This window comes from Nanorana parkeri, unplaced genomic scaffold (genome assembly GCF_000935625.1).
Source record: "Nanorana parkeri isolate BGI_ZX_2015 unplaced genomic scaffold, ASM93562v1 scaffold2931, whole genome shotgun sequence".
Classification (NCBI taxonomy): Eukaryota; Metazoa; Chordata; class Amphibia; order Anura; family Dicroglossidae; genus Nanorana; species Nanorana parkeri.
Window position 1 is genome coordinate 26,405 of NW_017309199.1, and position 17,175 is coordinate 43,579.

Genomic DNA, 17,175 nt, shown 5'->3' on the forward strand with positions numbered 1-17,175 from the left:
CTGAGCAGATTAGAGTTGGGGCATAGCTGGCTGAGCATGCTTGGTAGACCACCTTGAGACAGCTTGGAGTTAGGGCATTTATCCACTCCTCCAATGCTTACAGAAGGCTGGCTCTGGTCCTGGCCATTTCCTGCAATGAAGCCACTTTTTTTAACCTAATAATGAACTTATTAATGTCCTGGCATGAAGATTAGGGGTAGTGGACATCACATTGTGGTTAAGGTACTGCAATGCTTTTTAGACTTCATTCAGATGATTTATTCTGTCTTTTGGCAGGAATATGAACCAATAGTCTCATCATGGGGATCATCGGGGTCACCCGGGCGCTGTAATTATATGTATTTGCTCTACACAATAGTTATGGTTCTGGCACTACCTAACGATACTCTATGGTTTTAAAGAAATGTCATAGCTGAGAACACCCAGGACAACCCAGGACAACTTGTAGGGACAGGAAAGAGATACCCATTATTTGCATTAGACGTCTAATAACCGCTGCGATCCATGTCTGCAAGTGCTGTGCAGTCAGGATGAAAGGATATCATTTATGCCTTTGATAGAGATATTTTGAATACATTAATTCTGAAAAAATAACTAGATACATTGGGTTTGATTTTCTGAAGGCAAATATTCTGTTCACTTCACCTCATTAAGCTCATTCACATCATTCACTAAGCTAATGGTAAATTCCCTTGCAAAGTGAACAGACTATTTTCCTTTAGTAAATCAGCTGCATAGTGTCTGTTTAAAAAACAATAATAGCTTATGTTGTGACAGAAGGTAAATGGTGTTCTTGATGGAGATACTGTTAACAAATACAATTTGGATTGAAATTAACTGGATAGAATGCCTGGAATTAATAAAAAGTGTGTAAGATCCCCTTCAGAATTCCATCATGCACTAGAATGACAAATAGTGCTTGCCACAGAATTGTGTACCTGTTTGAAACAGATAAATGAATTTGGTGCACACCCGGCCATTTGTGGTACACAGGCACACTGTATCCAGAGTGTCCATAGTGAACCCTCCATCCTCGGTGCAGCTCAGTAACGCTCAGCCTAGTTAGATCACAGGCTCGGCATTACTGAAATGCTGCTTATACAGCCTTGTCGCAATGCCAGAAAACATGATAGGGATGCTATAAAAATATAAAAATACATAAATATATAGTATACAGTGTTAGCGACAATTGCTTGAGATGCATTGTTAGTGCCATGCTGACTCCTAGAGAGGGGATATGTTCTAACATAAACACCTTTGTATTGAGGTGAAGAGCAAATTGAGTAATTTTAAATGTTAACAAAAATGAAATGTTAATAAAAAGTGAGTGTCATGGAATGACTGTCATAGGAATATATAGTTCTGACCAAATGACAGATAGTGGAATGATTTTCTATAGATAAGTGAGTAATATATATCCCCGTTATATATTTTTACATCGGTCTGTTACATAGGATTGTATTGTATTGAGAAAGAAAAAAGGAGAATACGTGCAATTAGACAGTCATTGATGTTTTAAATAATTATTCTTAAAGAGAAATAAACTTAGGGGTCTATTCACATAGCTGCCGAGGGCAGCCGAGTGATTGACCGATCTGAAGTGAAGTGAGCCGAACACTGTTCGGCTATTCACTTCAGGCCGGTACGGCTGATTTCAGCCCTACATCGGCTGAAATCAGCCATACATCGGCTTGCTTTGTGTGGCTTCGGGTCGGCCGAACATCAGCTGAGCCGATGCATATGCGTTCGGCTCGGCTGAGCCGCTCGCCCATGATCGGGAGCTGTATTGTGAATAGCCAGTACAGCACCCCTTCAGTTATACTGAACCGAAGGGGTCCTGGGGCTGAAGCTAGCCGAAGGATCGGCCGAAGCTATGGCCAGATCCTTCGGCAGCTTCGTGAATAGACCCCTATATTATTTACATTTTTGTTGCCACAATTTAGACCTTATTTATTTGCTAAATAGTTGTTAAGTGGCTGGAGATTGTATTGTTGAGCTCAGGTTTGGACTGAGGCTGGTCTGAATCTGAACTTTTCTGGACACAAAAAGAGCTCTTCCCAAAAATGGATAAAGCTTCTTCCATGTCATCAAATCAGCACTGGGTGGAGAATTGTTATATCTAATGCAGCTTGATGTCAACAAAATACCTCTGCTTGGGACCCCTTGCTACTGTTTAAATACATGAATTAAAAAATGAGAAAATTAATTCAAGCTTTAACACATAACTAAAAGGCAAAACGTTTTTTCTAGGGTCTCACAGATACCAAGTACAGTAATCCGTACAAGTACGAGTACGTGTACCGATACTTTTGAGCTCCAAGACTACACTAGAGAAAAATTCAAAAGTTAGGAGGCCGCTGTCATTTGTAAGGAGCACACGGAGCTCCTGGGATTTGAACATCTCTGTTTTAATGTACGATTTTGTTTTTATAAATATAAATAAAGGGATGCACAGATACCAGTTTTGCGAGTACGAGTACTGGTACTTGCCGAGTACTTACGAGTACTGATACATTTTTGTTTATTGTCATGTGACAGTTTTTCTAAAACAATACAGACTAATGATTTCAGGACAGTGGTGGAGTGCCAGAGCTAGAGCCCAGCTGCAACCGCTGCAACCCTGGTAGTTCTCATGAAAATGCCAAGTATCTCCACTGGTACTCGAAAAGTATCTTTGCAACTCTAGTTTTTTCCATTTTCAATAGAGTGGTGAGAGGTTAGAGGCACTGTCAGGTTTTATTGCTGTCTCCATTTTGGAGATGTATCCTATCTACTTGCCCTGATCACCAATGTAACTGGGAATGAATGTGAAGATAAATACAAACTATCAAAACAGTGATATAGAGCAGACCCTACAGACAGGAAGTAAAGGGAATTCTGCCAATTGAGACAGAGATGGAAAAAAATAATATAACAGTGGTTGTAACCCATCCCTACATTTTCCAAAATAAAAAAAGACTCATCTCTTCAGTGAAGCCTATCCCACCTCAACCTAACCACTGAACCATCACATTAAAATTGTTATATTAATTATTACATTTTATTTATAGTTTTTGTTTGACTTTATAACAAAATAAACATAGGATTGTCTTTGTTCATCAAATTAAAGATGAACTAATAACCTGACTGAATAAGTCAGTTATTAACTTAGATTTCCCCAATCTTTGTATATGAGTTAGAACTGATTTTTGAACATTCACTCATCACTTATTGAACATGAATATTATGCTGTTAATTATTAATAGTAAAAAGTGCGAGACCAAATTTAGTGGACCTATGTGTAGTGGCCTCCAATTCCTCCCCCAGCACCATTGACAACCCAGACACTTACCTGTCTTTGCTCTACAGAGATCTTCCTCAATGGCACAGCCTCTTCTGGAAAGCTTCCATTGCTGAGTCCAGCTTCTCCCACCAAGACTTACCCCAATCTCTGATCATTCCAGTGAAAAGTTGGTATTTAGCTCATTTCAGTGGAGCAGGGACAGGTCAGTGTCTTGTCAGTGGTGTGGAGGAGACCATCCAAGACCAATAATTGTAAGTCTATTTTACAATGTACCCTCATCTAACAGACTTTTTTTGCCTTTACAGTTTTTACGAACAATTCCCTATAAATGTTTTGGCTTTTCTTTATGCTATTCGCCACATTAACCAAAATCCAGAAATTTTGCCCAATATTACTCTGGGATCTCAGGTCCTTGATTCATGTTTACATCCTAGTCTGGCTGTAAGGAATGTTCTAAGCATTTTATCTGGACCACAGAAGACAGTCCCTAATTACTCATGTTCTGGAGAACGTCAACTTGTGGGATTTATTGGAGATCAGTATTCAGTGACAACAATTCCAATGGCACAAATACTTGGAATCCTTGGATACACACAGGTAGGTTCTATGACTTGTATCTTTGCCATCAAGACCACCCTGTGAAAAATACTAAAGTTAAGCCACAATGAAAAACATGCATTTTATGACTACACTGTAATTATCCTGAGGAGTAACTGTTTTGTGCATGGAACTCCTCCTTGACCCCCTATATTATTGTTAGAATTTAAAGGATGATGGCATCTTTAGTACTTTCTCCTTAATTAACTTCCTATCCCCCTGCAACCCACCTGGAAAAATATTTCCTCCCAATTCACATAATCTTCACTGCAAGAACCTGCTCAGAACTGTACAACCTTCACAAGCAAAACATGCTGGCCAGTGTTTCTTCTATTTTTATTATAGAAGTTGGGATTTTGGGTGGGTGAACTTGCTAATCTTAGCAAATCCATAGTAGGGAGAATATTAACACTTAAACCGCTATTACTGCTGAAAATAATATATACAATACACTACTTTCCATCTCTGCTCATTACACTACCTACTAAATTCATTACTATACATCCTGCACAGAGGAAGAGCCAGCTGTCAATCATACAGTAGGGTGGATCTTGACAGCATTGTCAGGATCCATCTCAGCTGTGGAGCTGCCCTGAATCTCAGCATATCAGCTATATTCTGAGTTTTGGGTCACTGGAGGACACAGTTTATATCCTCCTGTGACCCTGAGGAGAGCTATGGGCAAGAAAGGTTCCCCTATAGTTCTCATGTTACCTACTAACTGAAATAATAGGCAGCCAATGCACTCCAACACCTTAAATGGCTTTATTAAACTCCAAATTAACAAATTACTCAATAAGAGTTAGAAGCGTAATGGCACACATTCAATTCACAACTTGCATTGCTACCTTTGTGTGTATGACCCGGCTTGTTCTGACTCTCGTTCTTCCCCGCTACTGATTCAGTACCATTTAATTTCTGGTCTACATGTGTGTGACCCGGCTTGTCTAGACTACACATTGCCTTACCCTACTGAGCTTCCAGACCCATCGTTGCAACTCAGCTGTCCTGACCTGCTTCTGCTACATCTGCAGTGGTGCATTACAAGTACCCTTCAGCCTGCTCTGCTTACGGCCCTGTTTATGATATGTGCTTTTGTTTATTGAACTCTCTGCACAATTAGCACCTCTGAGCTGTTTTTACCTGTTATCTGCTCCCGGCCTGACACTCTTGCCAGTTTGCAGGAATTTGGTGAGATCAGTGGAGAATGAGAGCACATCAACAGTGCTGGTTAATCATACTAACTTCTCTGTGTCTGAAGGCACAGATTATGATTATTATACAGGATTTATATAGCCAACAGTTTGCGCATCGCTTTACAATATAAGGAAGACATTACAGTTACAATACAATACAAGATGGTAAGGAGGGCCCTGCCCCTGAGGGCTTACAATCTGAAAGAGGAGGGGGAAATGATACATAAGGAGGGAGCTGTGTGGGAATGAATTATGTGAGAATGTGATGGTTCAGTGGTTAGGTTGAGGTGGGATAGGCTTCCTTGAAGAGGTGAGTCTTTAGGGAACGCCTAAAGGCAGTCAAGGTGGGAGATAGACGGACAGGTTGGGGTAAAGAGTTCCAGAGGATGGGAGAGACTCTAGAGAAGTCCTGGAGGCGAGTATGGGAGGAGTGGACAAGGAGCTGGAAAGCAGGAGGTCAATGGATGAGCGGATTGTAAGGCTTTGTAAGGCTTTGTTTTTTTTGCAGATAAGGCTTTGTAAGTTGGTCATTCATTTCCCCTATTGGTGTGTTCCTCTGCCTTGCCTGTGCAATATGCAGCTCTTCCACCCTTTTACCATGCAAGACTTTCTTGTAAATGCAATCCTCCTCTACCACCTCCATGTCAAGCACAGTTGCCTCTTTCTTTTGACCCCCCTGCCATATTTTGTCAGGTCTATAACTCAGTTTTTTATTTCTACTGTATGTGAATGTGAATAGTGTTAGGCAATTTTTGTGCACACTAATTTTGCTTGGCAGCATGCTGTAAACAAAAGGCAGCTACAAGAACAATTTCTCAGCAAAAATTGAATGCTGTGATTTTCTCACTCCAAACACAAAATTGAAACTATGATATCCCAAAAGAATAAAACCCCCCGTAAAATACCACCTTCTGGCGCGAAGTCGTTGATGGCAGACTGCTTCTGAGACAGCTCCGCAGCTCACCCAGGCAAACCTCGATATAACCTGGAACAGAACGCAGACTGCTAACTGAAACTACCGTACCGTGAATCGTTATCCATACCGGGACGGATTATGGCTAACTCAAACTCTCGGAACAACCAAAAGAACCAGAAAACCAAAAGTAAACCCATCGCTGAGGCACTAGCGAGGGCCTCAGCTAAAATGGCGCCCACTCCTCGGTCACAAAATCTAGCATCGGCATCCAGCAGTGACACGAAGGGAGACAACTCTGACGGGGACAGATTGCAAAACTGGTCCAATTCAGCACTTCTACAACGGTTAGACACCATGCTACAAAAAACACTCCACAACACCTCGAAGCAGATCATGGACCGTCTCCTCAAAGAGATTCGTGAAATAGGCCATCGCACCGCAGCCTTGTAAGATAAATGCAACAAATTCACCTCAGGGATCACGTCCCTCACTGGCGACATGGATGCCCTGCGCACTGAGAACACCCAGCTTCTTACAAAGCTAGAAGACATGGAGAATAGATCTCGTTGGTCGAATCTACGAATCCGGGGGATCCCGGAACACGTATTGGACCTCTTCTCCACAACCACGGCCCTCTTTCAAGAACTGGCCCCTGACATCCCGTCGAGCACCTAGAAATAGAGCAGGTTCACAGAACGCTAAACCGCAAGCGGGTTGACGGCCCTCCAAGAAATGTACTAGTGAAGCTCCACTTCTATCGCTCCAAAGAGGCCCTACTGACTTTCAGGGGTATGAATACCAGCTTTTCACGGATCTGGCCCCCTCCACCATTACTAAACGCAGAAGCCTTCGTCCTTACCTCGACATCCTAACTAAGCATCAGATTACCTACAAATGGGGTTTCCCATTCCGCCTTCTCTTCTCCTATGGAGGTAGGCACCATGTTTGCACTACTCCGGAAGACACCCAGACCAAGCTGGCATCAGTAGGCCTAATGGATGCTAGCCCCTCCATTCCAATGACTATCAAACCCTCCTCATCATCCTCCAAAAGATCCAGAAGTGACTCTGATCCCAATAATTCCGGAGATTCCCAGGGCCATGCACACAAAATGGTTCCCAAGCCGGGAACCCCATGTTGATATGTCCCCCTTGACCATCTGGTTCTCCGCGGTTCTACCTAGTTCTTGTCACTTCTATTCAGGTTGCCGAGTTTCACCACGAGCAATGCCGAGATGTCTTCAACCAGGGTCGCTGACCCACATCTGAGGTACCCACATGTCCACTGAATTGAATCTGGATGAGATTTTACATACATAATCCAAGACCTAGACTAGCGCCTGAACGCTATAACAATACCTGAAAAGCCTGTTACAGAACTGCAATCTTTTTGCCCCGTATACCAGTCTCCACAGGATCTGAAAACTGCAGGACTATGTCTCACACACAGGCCACTATATCCTTTAAGCTTATAAATTGTTTATTGCACCGAATATACCATGCTAATTGAGAGTTTTTCCCACGTGAGAGGCCTGACGTGCCAGCCCAGCAGAAGTAGCTCCCTTATTGTTGATTTTATATCTAGCTGGCTCGCTAGTTCTCTTCTGCGGGGGATTATCAGAGGGATATCTTAATGTTTGGAACTTCTCCAGGGCCACACTCCAGTAAGGATCACAGCCCGCCTCAAGGCCTTTGTGTTTACCTCTTCTGCCCTTAGATGCTACCCCCCTAATGTAGTGGGAACCCTGGAGACATCCTGAATCGGTTTCGGTTCTTAACTTTACGGTTATAGTTATGTTATTTACGGTTCTTTAATTACGGTTTGCCTGGGGGAGCAGTTCACAGCTCACCCCACTCCATGGATAGTTTGGGTCCCCTTAGACCCCCTTGTCCAAGGACTATGGCACGAGGTGGATGCCATCCTCCTTTTGCTGAGATTCTCGATATCTGTCTTATAATTTTTTTTTTCGTTGTGTCTCCCTCCCTCCCCCTCTCTCCCTCCCGCCTCTCTGCCCTGACCTGTGTGTGGAGGCGATCGTACCCTTGGTTACCACATCTGACCGAGCAACTGGGTAAGTGTTTAATCAGCCTCAATTCCTATTACACATATGGCAATTAATCTCTTGAGCCTTAATGTTCAGGGGCTAAATTCACCTAATAAAAGAACACAAGCTTTTAGGTTCTTTGGCTCCTCCCACGCACAAATAATATTCCTCCAAGAAACACACTTCTCCAAAACCTCCTACCCCAAATATTTTAGCTCCCAATTCCCCACTGTCTATATGGCTAATGACTCTAACAAACGCAAAGGGGTCTTAATAGGTTTTCGCCGCTCTGTGAACTTTGTTTGTCACTCGGAAACAAAAGACCTGCATGGGCGGTATCTGATCCTCACAGGCCTATTGGATGAGGGGGAAGTAACCCTGGTTTTTTACTACGCCCCTAATGTAGACCAAATAGACTTTTTCAAAGACCTACTGCACAAAGTCCAATCTATCGCAACATGCAATGTCATTATGTGTGGAGAATCTAATCTTGTCCTATACCCACATGGAGACAAATCAAACGTTTCTTCAACGTACTCGCAATCAGCCCCCACTCTCAGGGGTCTGCTGGCAACCCACTCGCCAGTAGACTGCTGGAGGGAACTGAATCCAAACAAAATAGATTACACGCACTACTCACACCCACACAAAATCTTCTCCAGAATTGATCACATCTTTACTAGTACATCTCTCATACCCCACACACTCCAATCCCGCCTACTACCGGTCCCTTGGTCTGACCACTCAGCTGTCATCCCTTATCTCTAAACCAAATTTTTCATCCTGGACCTTAAACAGTTCCATCCTATCAGACCCAACCACGAAGGCAATGTTAGCATCCCAAATATCAGAATATATACTACTGAACCGCACGCCTGACATCTCTCCTGTCACACTCTGGGAAGCCCACAAACCGGTCTTGAGGGGCAAGATTATACAAATTTCCTCTAAATTAAAACGTGAATGCCTACAGCACCTAAGTTCTAGAAAGCGACTTCAATGCCTGTTCTCAGGCCTTTACTATGGACCCCTCTAACACAAACAAAGCGAATCTGGACGAGGCTCGTCAGGCCCTTAATCTACTTTTAACTGACCATGCATCCAAACAGCTACACCGCACCGCTAACAAGTACTATCTCAAGGGAAACAAGGCAGACTTTACTTAAGCTTCGGGGAATAGACGGCAATTATAAACCCATTAAGTTAAAGACCTCCTCAGGAACCCATTCTTGTAACTAGGTTAATATACCAGATACCTTCCACCAACACCTATCTTCCCGTTATACCTCCCAGGGCCACTTCTCCTCCACCACCGCTGACCAATTTTTTGTAGATCTTGATCTCCCCCACCTTTCGGCTTCACAAACCAACTCGTTTGATGAGCCTATCACGGAGCAAGAGGTTGACTTAGCAATAAAATCCCTACCTAGTGGCAAACGTCCTGGACCAGATGGCTTCTCAGCGGCCTACTATAAGGCATTCCGGGAACTTCTGACCCCTATGCTAACTGGATCCTTCAATAGTCTCCGTGATGGGAAACAGATGGGTCAAGATTCACTCACCGCCTCAATTTGTATGATACCTTAGCCAAATTCAGACCATTCTAATCCCTCCAATTTTAGGCCAATCTCCCTACTCAATGTAAATGTAAAGTTGCTAGCTAAAGTTCTAGCCAATAGGCTGAACCAAATAGTTGGCAAATTGATCTCTAACGACCAAGTCGGCTTCATTCCTTTGCGACAGGCAGGGGACAACATACGCAAAATTGCCTTACTTACCCATGTCGCCCACTAGACTAAAACCCCTGCCATGCTGTTGACGCTTGATATCAAGAAAGCATTTGACACTGTCTCTAGGCCATACATGTTTTACACTATGGAACGTTGGGGCTTTGGTCCACGCTTTCTTACATTGATATCTTCCTTGTATAACAACACCATAGCCCACATCAAATATGGAGGCTATCGCTCACCATCCATCAATATCCAAGGAGGCACTAGACAAGGATGTCCACTCTCGCCCCTTCTCTTCCCCCTGATCCTGGAACCACTAGCTCAAAAAATATGTAATTCCCTTGATATATCAGGCATACTTCATGAGGGTAGATCCCATAAATTAAGCCTCTTCGCCGATGACGCCCTACTCTTTATCACAAATCCCTAAATCTCCCTGCCCAACCTTATGTCACTCCTCTTTCACTTCCCTTTCAGGCCTCCAGATTAATGAATCCAAATTAACAGCGCTGAACATATCCTTGCCTACATGGTTAGTCAAATCTATCCAAAGACAATTTCCATACCCCTCGGAATCTAAACATCTCCCGTATCTGGGAATAAAATTGACCAACTCTTATCACACCCTCTATGGAGCCAACTATCCCCAAATGATAACTACTTTCAAACGTCTTCTAAACACATGGACCTCTTACCGACTTTCATGGATTGGCAGAATAGCAGCCGTGAAAATGACCCTCCTACCTAAAATTATATATCTATTTTGGGTCCTTCCAGTGGCTGTCCCCACGCAAACTATTAAAACTCTACAATCCCTCATATTTCATTTCCTGTGGGCAGATAAAGACCCAGAATCCCAAGACGCACAATGCACCTCCCAAGAACTAAAGGTGGGTTGGCAGTTCCCAACCTGACCAATTATTACTTGGCAGCCCAAATAGCCAAAATTGCCAAATACCATTTGACTCAGGAATCGCCAAACTGGGTTGAACTGGAGGACTCCCTATCCAAGCCTACTTTGGTGACTAACCTCCTGAGGATACATAAAAAACAGAGGCCTACCATATCCAACCCGGTCACATCCCATTCCCTCCGCATTTGGGACTCTGTAAAGACTCAGCATTGCCTCCTTTCCCGCCACCTCCCACTAATGTCCTTTCTACATAACCCCACATTCCCACCGGCTCTAGATAACCCTACAGCTTTCTCTGCCTGGTCCGCCCACAATCTGACCTATCTTTGGAAACTCTATTCTGTCACAGGGATGATCACCTTCCCGACGCTCCAAGAAAAATACCACCTCCCGACTAAAGAGGTATTCCGATACCTACAAATCAAGAATTATATACTCAACATTGCCCCAAGAGACAGGAGCTATACATCCTTTACATGGTTTGAAAGGGTCTGTCGGGATGACCCACATCGACCGGGTCTTATCTCTCTCATATACTTTACCCTTCTCACTCCACCCGAGGCACCACCACCCTCATACACCTCCAAATGGAACCGGGATCTGAATACAATCATTGAAGAAGACAAATGGACTAAAATTTGGGAGATCACCAAATCTAGTGTGAGATGTGCGAGTATGTTGGAAATCAACTATAAAGTCCTCTTGCGGTGGTACATGGTACCCAGCAGAGTGGCACTATATAACCCAGATTGCTCCCCGAACTGTTTTCGAGGCTGTCAGGAGCGTGGCACTTTTATCCACATATGGTGGCATTGCCCCCTAGTCTCTAAATTCTGGAACGAGATCTTTAACCTCCTCTCCACAATACTGTCCATGCCAATAGCAAAAAATTCGCAATTCGCCCTACTAAATTACAACACTGCCAAACTTTCCTGCACTGCATTCAAACTAGCCCTTTTAGTTACCACTTCCGCCAAAAGAGAGATAGCTAAGAATTGGCAGACTCCATCCCCCCGTTATCTCCTCTGTAATAAACCACGTCCACTGGATCCTATCACACGAAAAATGCATGGCACAGCTTAACACCTCCATGGCTAAATTTGAAGCAATCTGGCAGCCTTGGATAGCTCATTATTTTGCATCTGACGCCCAACACAGATTGTTAACTTTATAACAGCTTATACCCCTCTTAGTATGGATTAACCATTTCACCTACTCCACCTCCACACACAGGTCACTCACTCCCTCCCTATCGTTTCCCTTCCGTGTCTCCCCTACGACAGTCTTAGTGTTCATGTTGTTTGGCCTACATGTTTCTCCACCTGGATATGCCTTGCTTCTATGATGGGACTACCACGCAACTCCGATCTTTATCTGTTAAAAGTGCAGTCCCCCTTCATTTGGAAGCCTTCTGGATTTTTTTCCAATATCCTGATGACTGAACCTGCAACTAGTTATTATTCTGTGCCACATTGGAAATATTGTAATCCTGATAGCGATTTGCTCAGTCTTTCCCGCCACCTTCCAAAAGAACGTTACATAAAAAACTGCAGCTAAAAAAGAAAGTAAAATTTAGAATTCAAAAACAACAAGAATGAGAACACAAAAACATCAGCCATAGGGTGACTGCCTAAGAGCTAGCAATCAAACACATTGCTGACACAGGTAGGAGCTCTAATAAACACTCTTAGCTTAGAGAAGACATGTAAACACCAATCAGTATTGATATCCCCATGTTTTTGAAACCTACCATTTGGAGACTGAACTCCACTCTCCTCACTAAACTGAATTACAGCAAACAGATTAGATCTGAATTCACTTCTTATGTTCCAATGAATTTAAACTATGTACAAGATGATGTTCTGGTATGGAATGCTCATAAAACATGTATTAAGGGCTTGTTTATCAAAATGGGTGCCTATGAGAATAGGAAATAGGAAACAAACAAGGAATACAGTATACAGGAAATATCAGCGATCACTGACCAAGGCATCATCTCTATCCCACTAGAGATTACTAATGATGTATTACTGTTCTCCCTGTAACCTACAGGGATCCAAAAACAATACACCCCTGCTGATATTTAAAGATTTGCCCGTCACAGTGCATCTTTCCAAAATTTCCAATGATCACCTAGCTACTCTATCAGGACTTTTTTTCGTGGTGGAGTCGCTGATTTAAAATCTCCCCTATACAGGGCTCCAGGGCTGGACAGACTTAGGGGTCTATTCACAAAGCTGCCGAAGGATCTGGCCGTAGCTTCGGCCGATCCTTCGGAGTGTCAAGTAATACCAATACCTCTGTTGACTTGCACCTCACTTATGCCAGGACTCAAGCCAAGCAGTCACTACAGGTATATTACCCAAGGAAATGTTTGACATAGTTATTATAACAATCCCCAAACCTGATAAGTCCTTGTCAGACCTGGAAAACTACAGGCATATCCTTATTAAACACCGACCTTAGGATCTAAGCTAAATTATTGACAAACAGATTACTCTCTATTATCCCTCAATTATTACATCCTGATCAGGTTAGATTTGTTGCTGGGCAGCTAGACCCAGACAGGACCAGGAGGATAATTGATCTGATTATGGTTTTGTGAACAAACCCTTTGCAATCACTACCATCCTAAAAGCAGCTGCTCAAAGAATATGAGGGAATCCCCCTCTATAAAATTAAAGACTTTAAATCTTAAATGTTGGCAATGAATTTAGTAGACATGTGTGATTTGTTTTGTTCAAAGTTGAATTTGAATTAGATTGCTTTTCCCTCCTCCCAAACAATACCAGGCCATTTAAGTGTGGTAGGAATGTTAGGAGGGACTACATTTAAAAAATAGCATGGGGTTCCCCCAAAATCATACCAGGCCCTTAAGGTCTAGTAGGCATATTGAGGAGGGACCCCATGTAAAAAAAAATTTTGGGGTTCCCCTTCAAAGTCATAACAGAACCTTATGGACTGGTAGGAATTATATGGAGGAACCCCACCAGCAAAAATGGGGGGGGGAAACGTGGGGTGCCCCTAAAATTCCATATGAGACCTTTGATCCGAGCAAAGGTCTGGCGATTTGTTCCGTTCAAATTTGAAATTTGTACACATTTCAATTCGGATTTTCGTTTCTGTGGACTGTAAAAAATAGTAATTTTCTTTCCTTTTTTCTGTCACTTTGCTTGCAACTAATATTCATTTAAATCTGAATCCCAAACCAAATTAACATTCGGACCTGAATCACAAACAATGAAATAACGAAAAATCCAAAACTAAACTAAATTAAACACTTTTTTTGCAGGCTTACATGTCTATAGTTTAGCACCCCAACCTGAAGCCGATATATATTGTGGATTCTCATTCTCATGGGCACCATCATCAATTTTGAACTATTTAGCGATTACATTTGACTTCCCCTGGTAGCAACTTGTTCAGTACTAGTGATGGGCTAAACACCTCCCTGTTCAGTTCGAATACTAATTTTTTAATATGGAGAAAGTTTGTATTCAAACTCAGTGCAAGTCTATGGGGGTAGAAATTGAAAATCAAATGTCCCCTTTTTGATGCCTTATATGCAAGTTATTGGCCATAAAAAGTGTATGTGGTCAGGTGCAAGCCTTTAGCCAATTAGGGCTTCACACGGCGCATTGCCTTGTGGGAAGTTCAGCAGTCAAACAGACTGCCAAGCGCCCTTATAGTTTGTTTGTTCGACAAATACACAAACTAGCGATGTTCCAGTCGAATCCAGCCCACCCTATTCAGTACCATAGCCATATACTTAGAACAGATTACCATTGAAAAGAGCAAGCTTATATAAAAACCTACAGATGACACTAGTCTAATGGGCACGGATAATTGCATTAACTACAATGTTTATCCTTCCATATGTACTAAACTTATTTCGATCCTTGCCCAAACCAATCCTTCCAAAATACTTACAGAATCTACAAAGGTAGGTTGACATCTACATTTGGGGTAATAAAATATCTGGCAAAAAAAGCCTGTATTCCCTTAAATCCAATGCAGGGATGAGAGCCCAAATATCTTCAATTATTAATAAGCAGCAATCTTAGACTGAACTAAACAATGGTGGTTTTCTAACACTACCAAACTATGGAAACAAATTAAAATGGATTCTTCAGCAGTTGATCTTAAATTACACTGCTAAGTAGCCATGCCTACAAATGCTACCCAGATATTGTTACTGCTGCATTAAGGGTTTGGGTCTCACTGACCCAATCCTCCCAAGTGCAGTGTGCTTGATTCATAACAGCTACCACTGACATCCATAGGTTCACTTATCACAGACCCTAACCCTAAATACTGGGAAACTGCAAACAGCCAAACTGTTGGTAACCTGTACTTATAATTATTTGCTGCTCAACATATGGGATCCCTTGCAAAGACTACTGCAAATACCTTTATTGCTAAGGATAATCCCCTTATCAAGGAGCGTATCACTTTTTACAAAGATCATAGATCCAAATAAAAAGAAATTTGATATATCTGCTCTTGTCTGGCCCCAATCTATCAGTAAAATTAGAAACTAAGGAAGAATGGGAACGAGAACTTCAATTCACCTGGTTTAGCATACTGGGAATTATCACAAAAACTATTGCACAGATGATGCTCCAGAGGTCGATTGCAACTTTCCCAAAACAGTCTCCAATGTGCTGGAGAGACACATTTCTTTGTGGATCTACAGACTACTAACTGCCTTTGGGAGATATATTTTCCAATTCATTGCATCACTTACTGACTTCTTCACCACTGATCCTAAACTGGCACTATCAATGTGGATCTTTCTCATTCACACATTAATTGCAGCCAGACTCTCTGTAGCTTTCAAATTGTTGGTTCTTAGATAGCAGATGTAACTCATTGATATGATCATAAAGTCTACACAAAGTGCTTAATATATTCCTCATCTGAATCTCAAATATTGTCTTCATATTATTATTAACATGCACTATCAACTAACTCAGTTTACTATGCCTATATGTAATATTATTTCCAAGACCAAGATACATGACCCTACTCTCAGATATATCATATAATGCTTCCACTTCTATAGAAAGTAGCTTTAAGCAATGAGATCTACTGCAATAAAGTTACTTGTTCTTCTTTACCTTGTCCCCCCTCCCTTTCATGTCTTCTCCTTCCACTCCATTCATTCTTAAGGTTCCACAACTTACTTATTCCTATTTTTTCACTACTGGACACTATTTTCACTACAAGGGAAAGTATTCACAACATTTCTTTATGTCAATATTATATGTTATGCATGGGCCTTGCCCAATTATTTAGGTGATTTTATATGTACCACTTGTGGATATCTGATTGGGCATATCTAATATTAGTTACAAACATTAAAAAATAATGTTTTTTCTGTTTTGAAGATCAGTTATGGAGCTACGGACTATTCTCTAACCAATAGGCTTCTCTATCCTCATGTATTCCGGATGGTTCAGAACGATCATGTTCATTATATGGCTGTAATTAGGTTGTTGAAATATTTTGGCTGGACGTGGGTTGGAATACTTGCATCAGAAGATGATGCCGGAGACAAAGATAAAGAGATAATAACAAAGTACATGAAAAATAATGGTATTTGTGTTGAATTTACATTATCATTAGGACCTTATATTTATAAGGATCCTGTTCATGAACAGCCCGCTGTAAAACATGGCATTTCTGTTATGGAAGCCTCCAGTGCTAAAGTAATTGTATTATGTGGATCTTATATCAGTCACAATGCATATAGTAAATATTTATATTATACTAATGCTCTCTATAATATAACATTTATTGTTCCTCCTCTAAGGCATCTTATCTTTTCTAGATATAGTCCATTAGCTGAATTTAATGGTAGCTTATCTATAGAATTATATCCTTTATTCTTTCCAAATAAAGAACATTTTTTTGATGGAATTGACAAGACGTATATCGTAAATAATTCAACAAATTCCAACTACATTTTATCAATTGCAAAGTGTATGTCTGCCAACAAAGGAAACACAAATAGAACCATATTATGTACATTTAGATATAATGATTTTGTGGATGAAGACATTTATCCAAATTTATTTAATTTTGTGCATCAAGGAACCTCTCCAAGAATTTATTATGCTGTAGAAGCTATGGCCAAAGCACTGCATGATATGAATCTCTTCTATGAAGTAAAATTGTACGATATGGAAACTCATTATTACAGACATAAGGTAGAGTACACAATCTTCTGAAGGGATTTTAGGAAATGTATAAAGTAATGTGTTACTGGAGTTGATGATCATTTGAAAGGTAAAGGGGATACAGTGATATTTCAATTATTCAACACCCAAGTAAAAGAATTGTAGCAATGTTTGGCTGTATTGGAATAGTTTGTGGGGGATGCTGACATAATCAAAGGATTAGGATCTGGAACCCCATTGTACATTTTTGTTATGGGCTTCCCTTTTTTTTATCAGTCCCTAATCAAGAATATGGCTTTGGTACTGACTTG

At 41.5% G+C, this 17,175-nt stretch overlaps 1 protein-coding gene across 1 annotated transcript in view; it reads left to right on the forward strand.

Moving 5' to 3' along the window:
- LOC108802538 (vomeronasal type-2 receptor 26-like) overlaps nt 1-17,175 on the forward strand; it is a gene marked incomplete at its 5' end in the record, with an annotated part of 58,206 nt that overhangs the window by 23,013 nt on the left and 18,018 nt on the right. Inside the window, 3 exons of the mRNA XM_018574401.1 lie at nt 3,246-3,453; nt 3,589-3,880; nt 16,073-16,393. Of these exons, the coding sequence (XP_018429903.1) occupies nt 3,246-3,453; nt 3,589-3,880; nt 16,073-16,393 (821 nt within the window). The remainder of the gene's footprint in view (nt 1-3,245; nt 3,454-3,588; nt 3,881-16,072; nt 16,394-17,175) is intronic.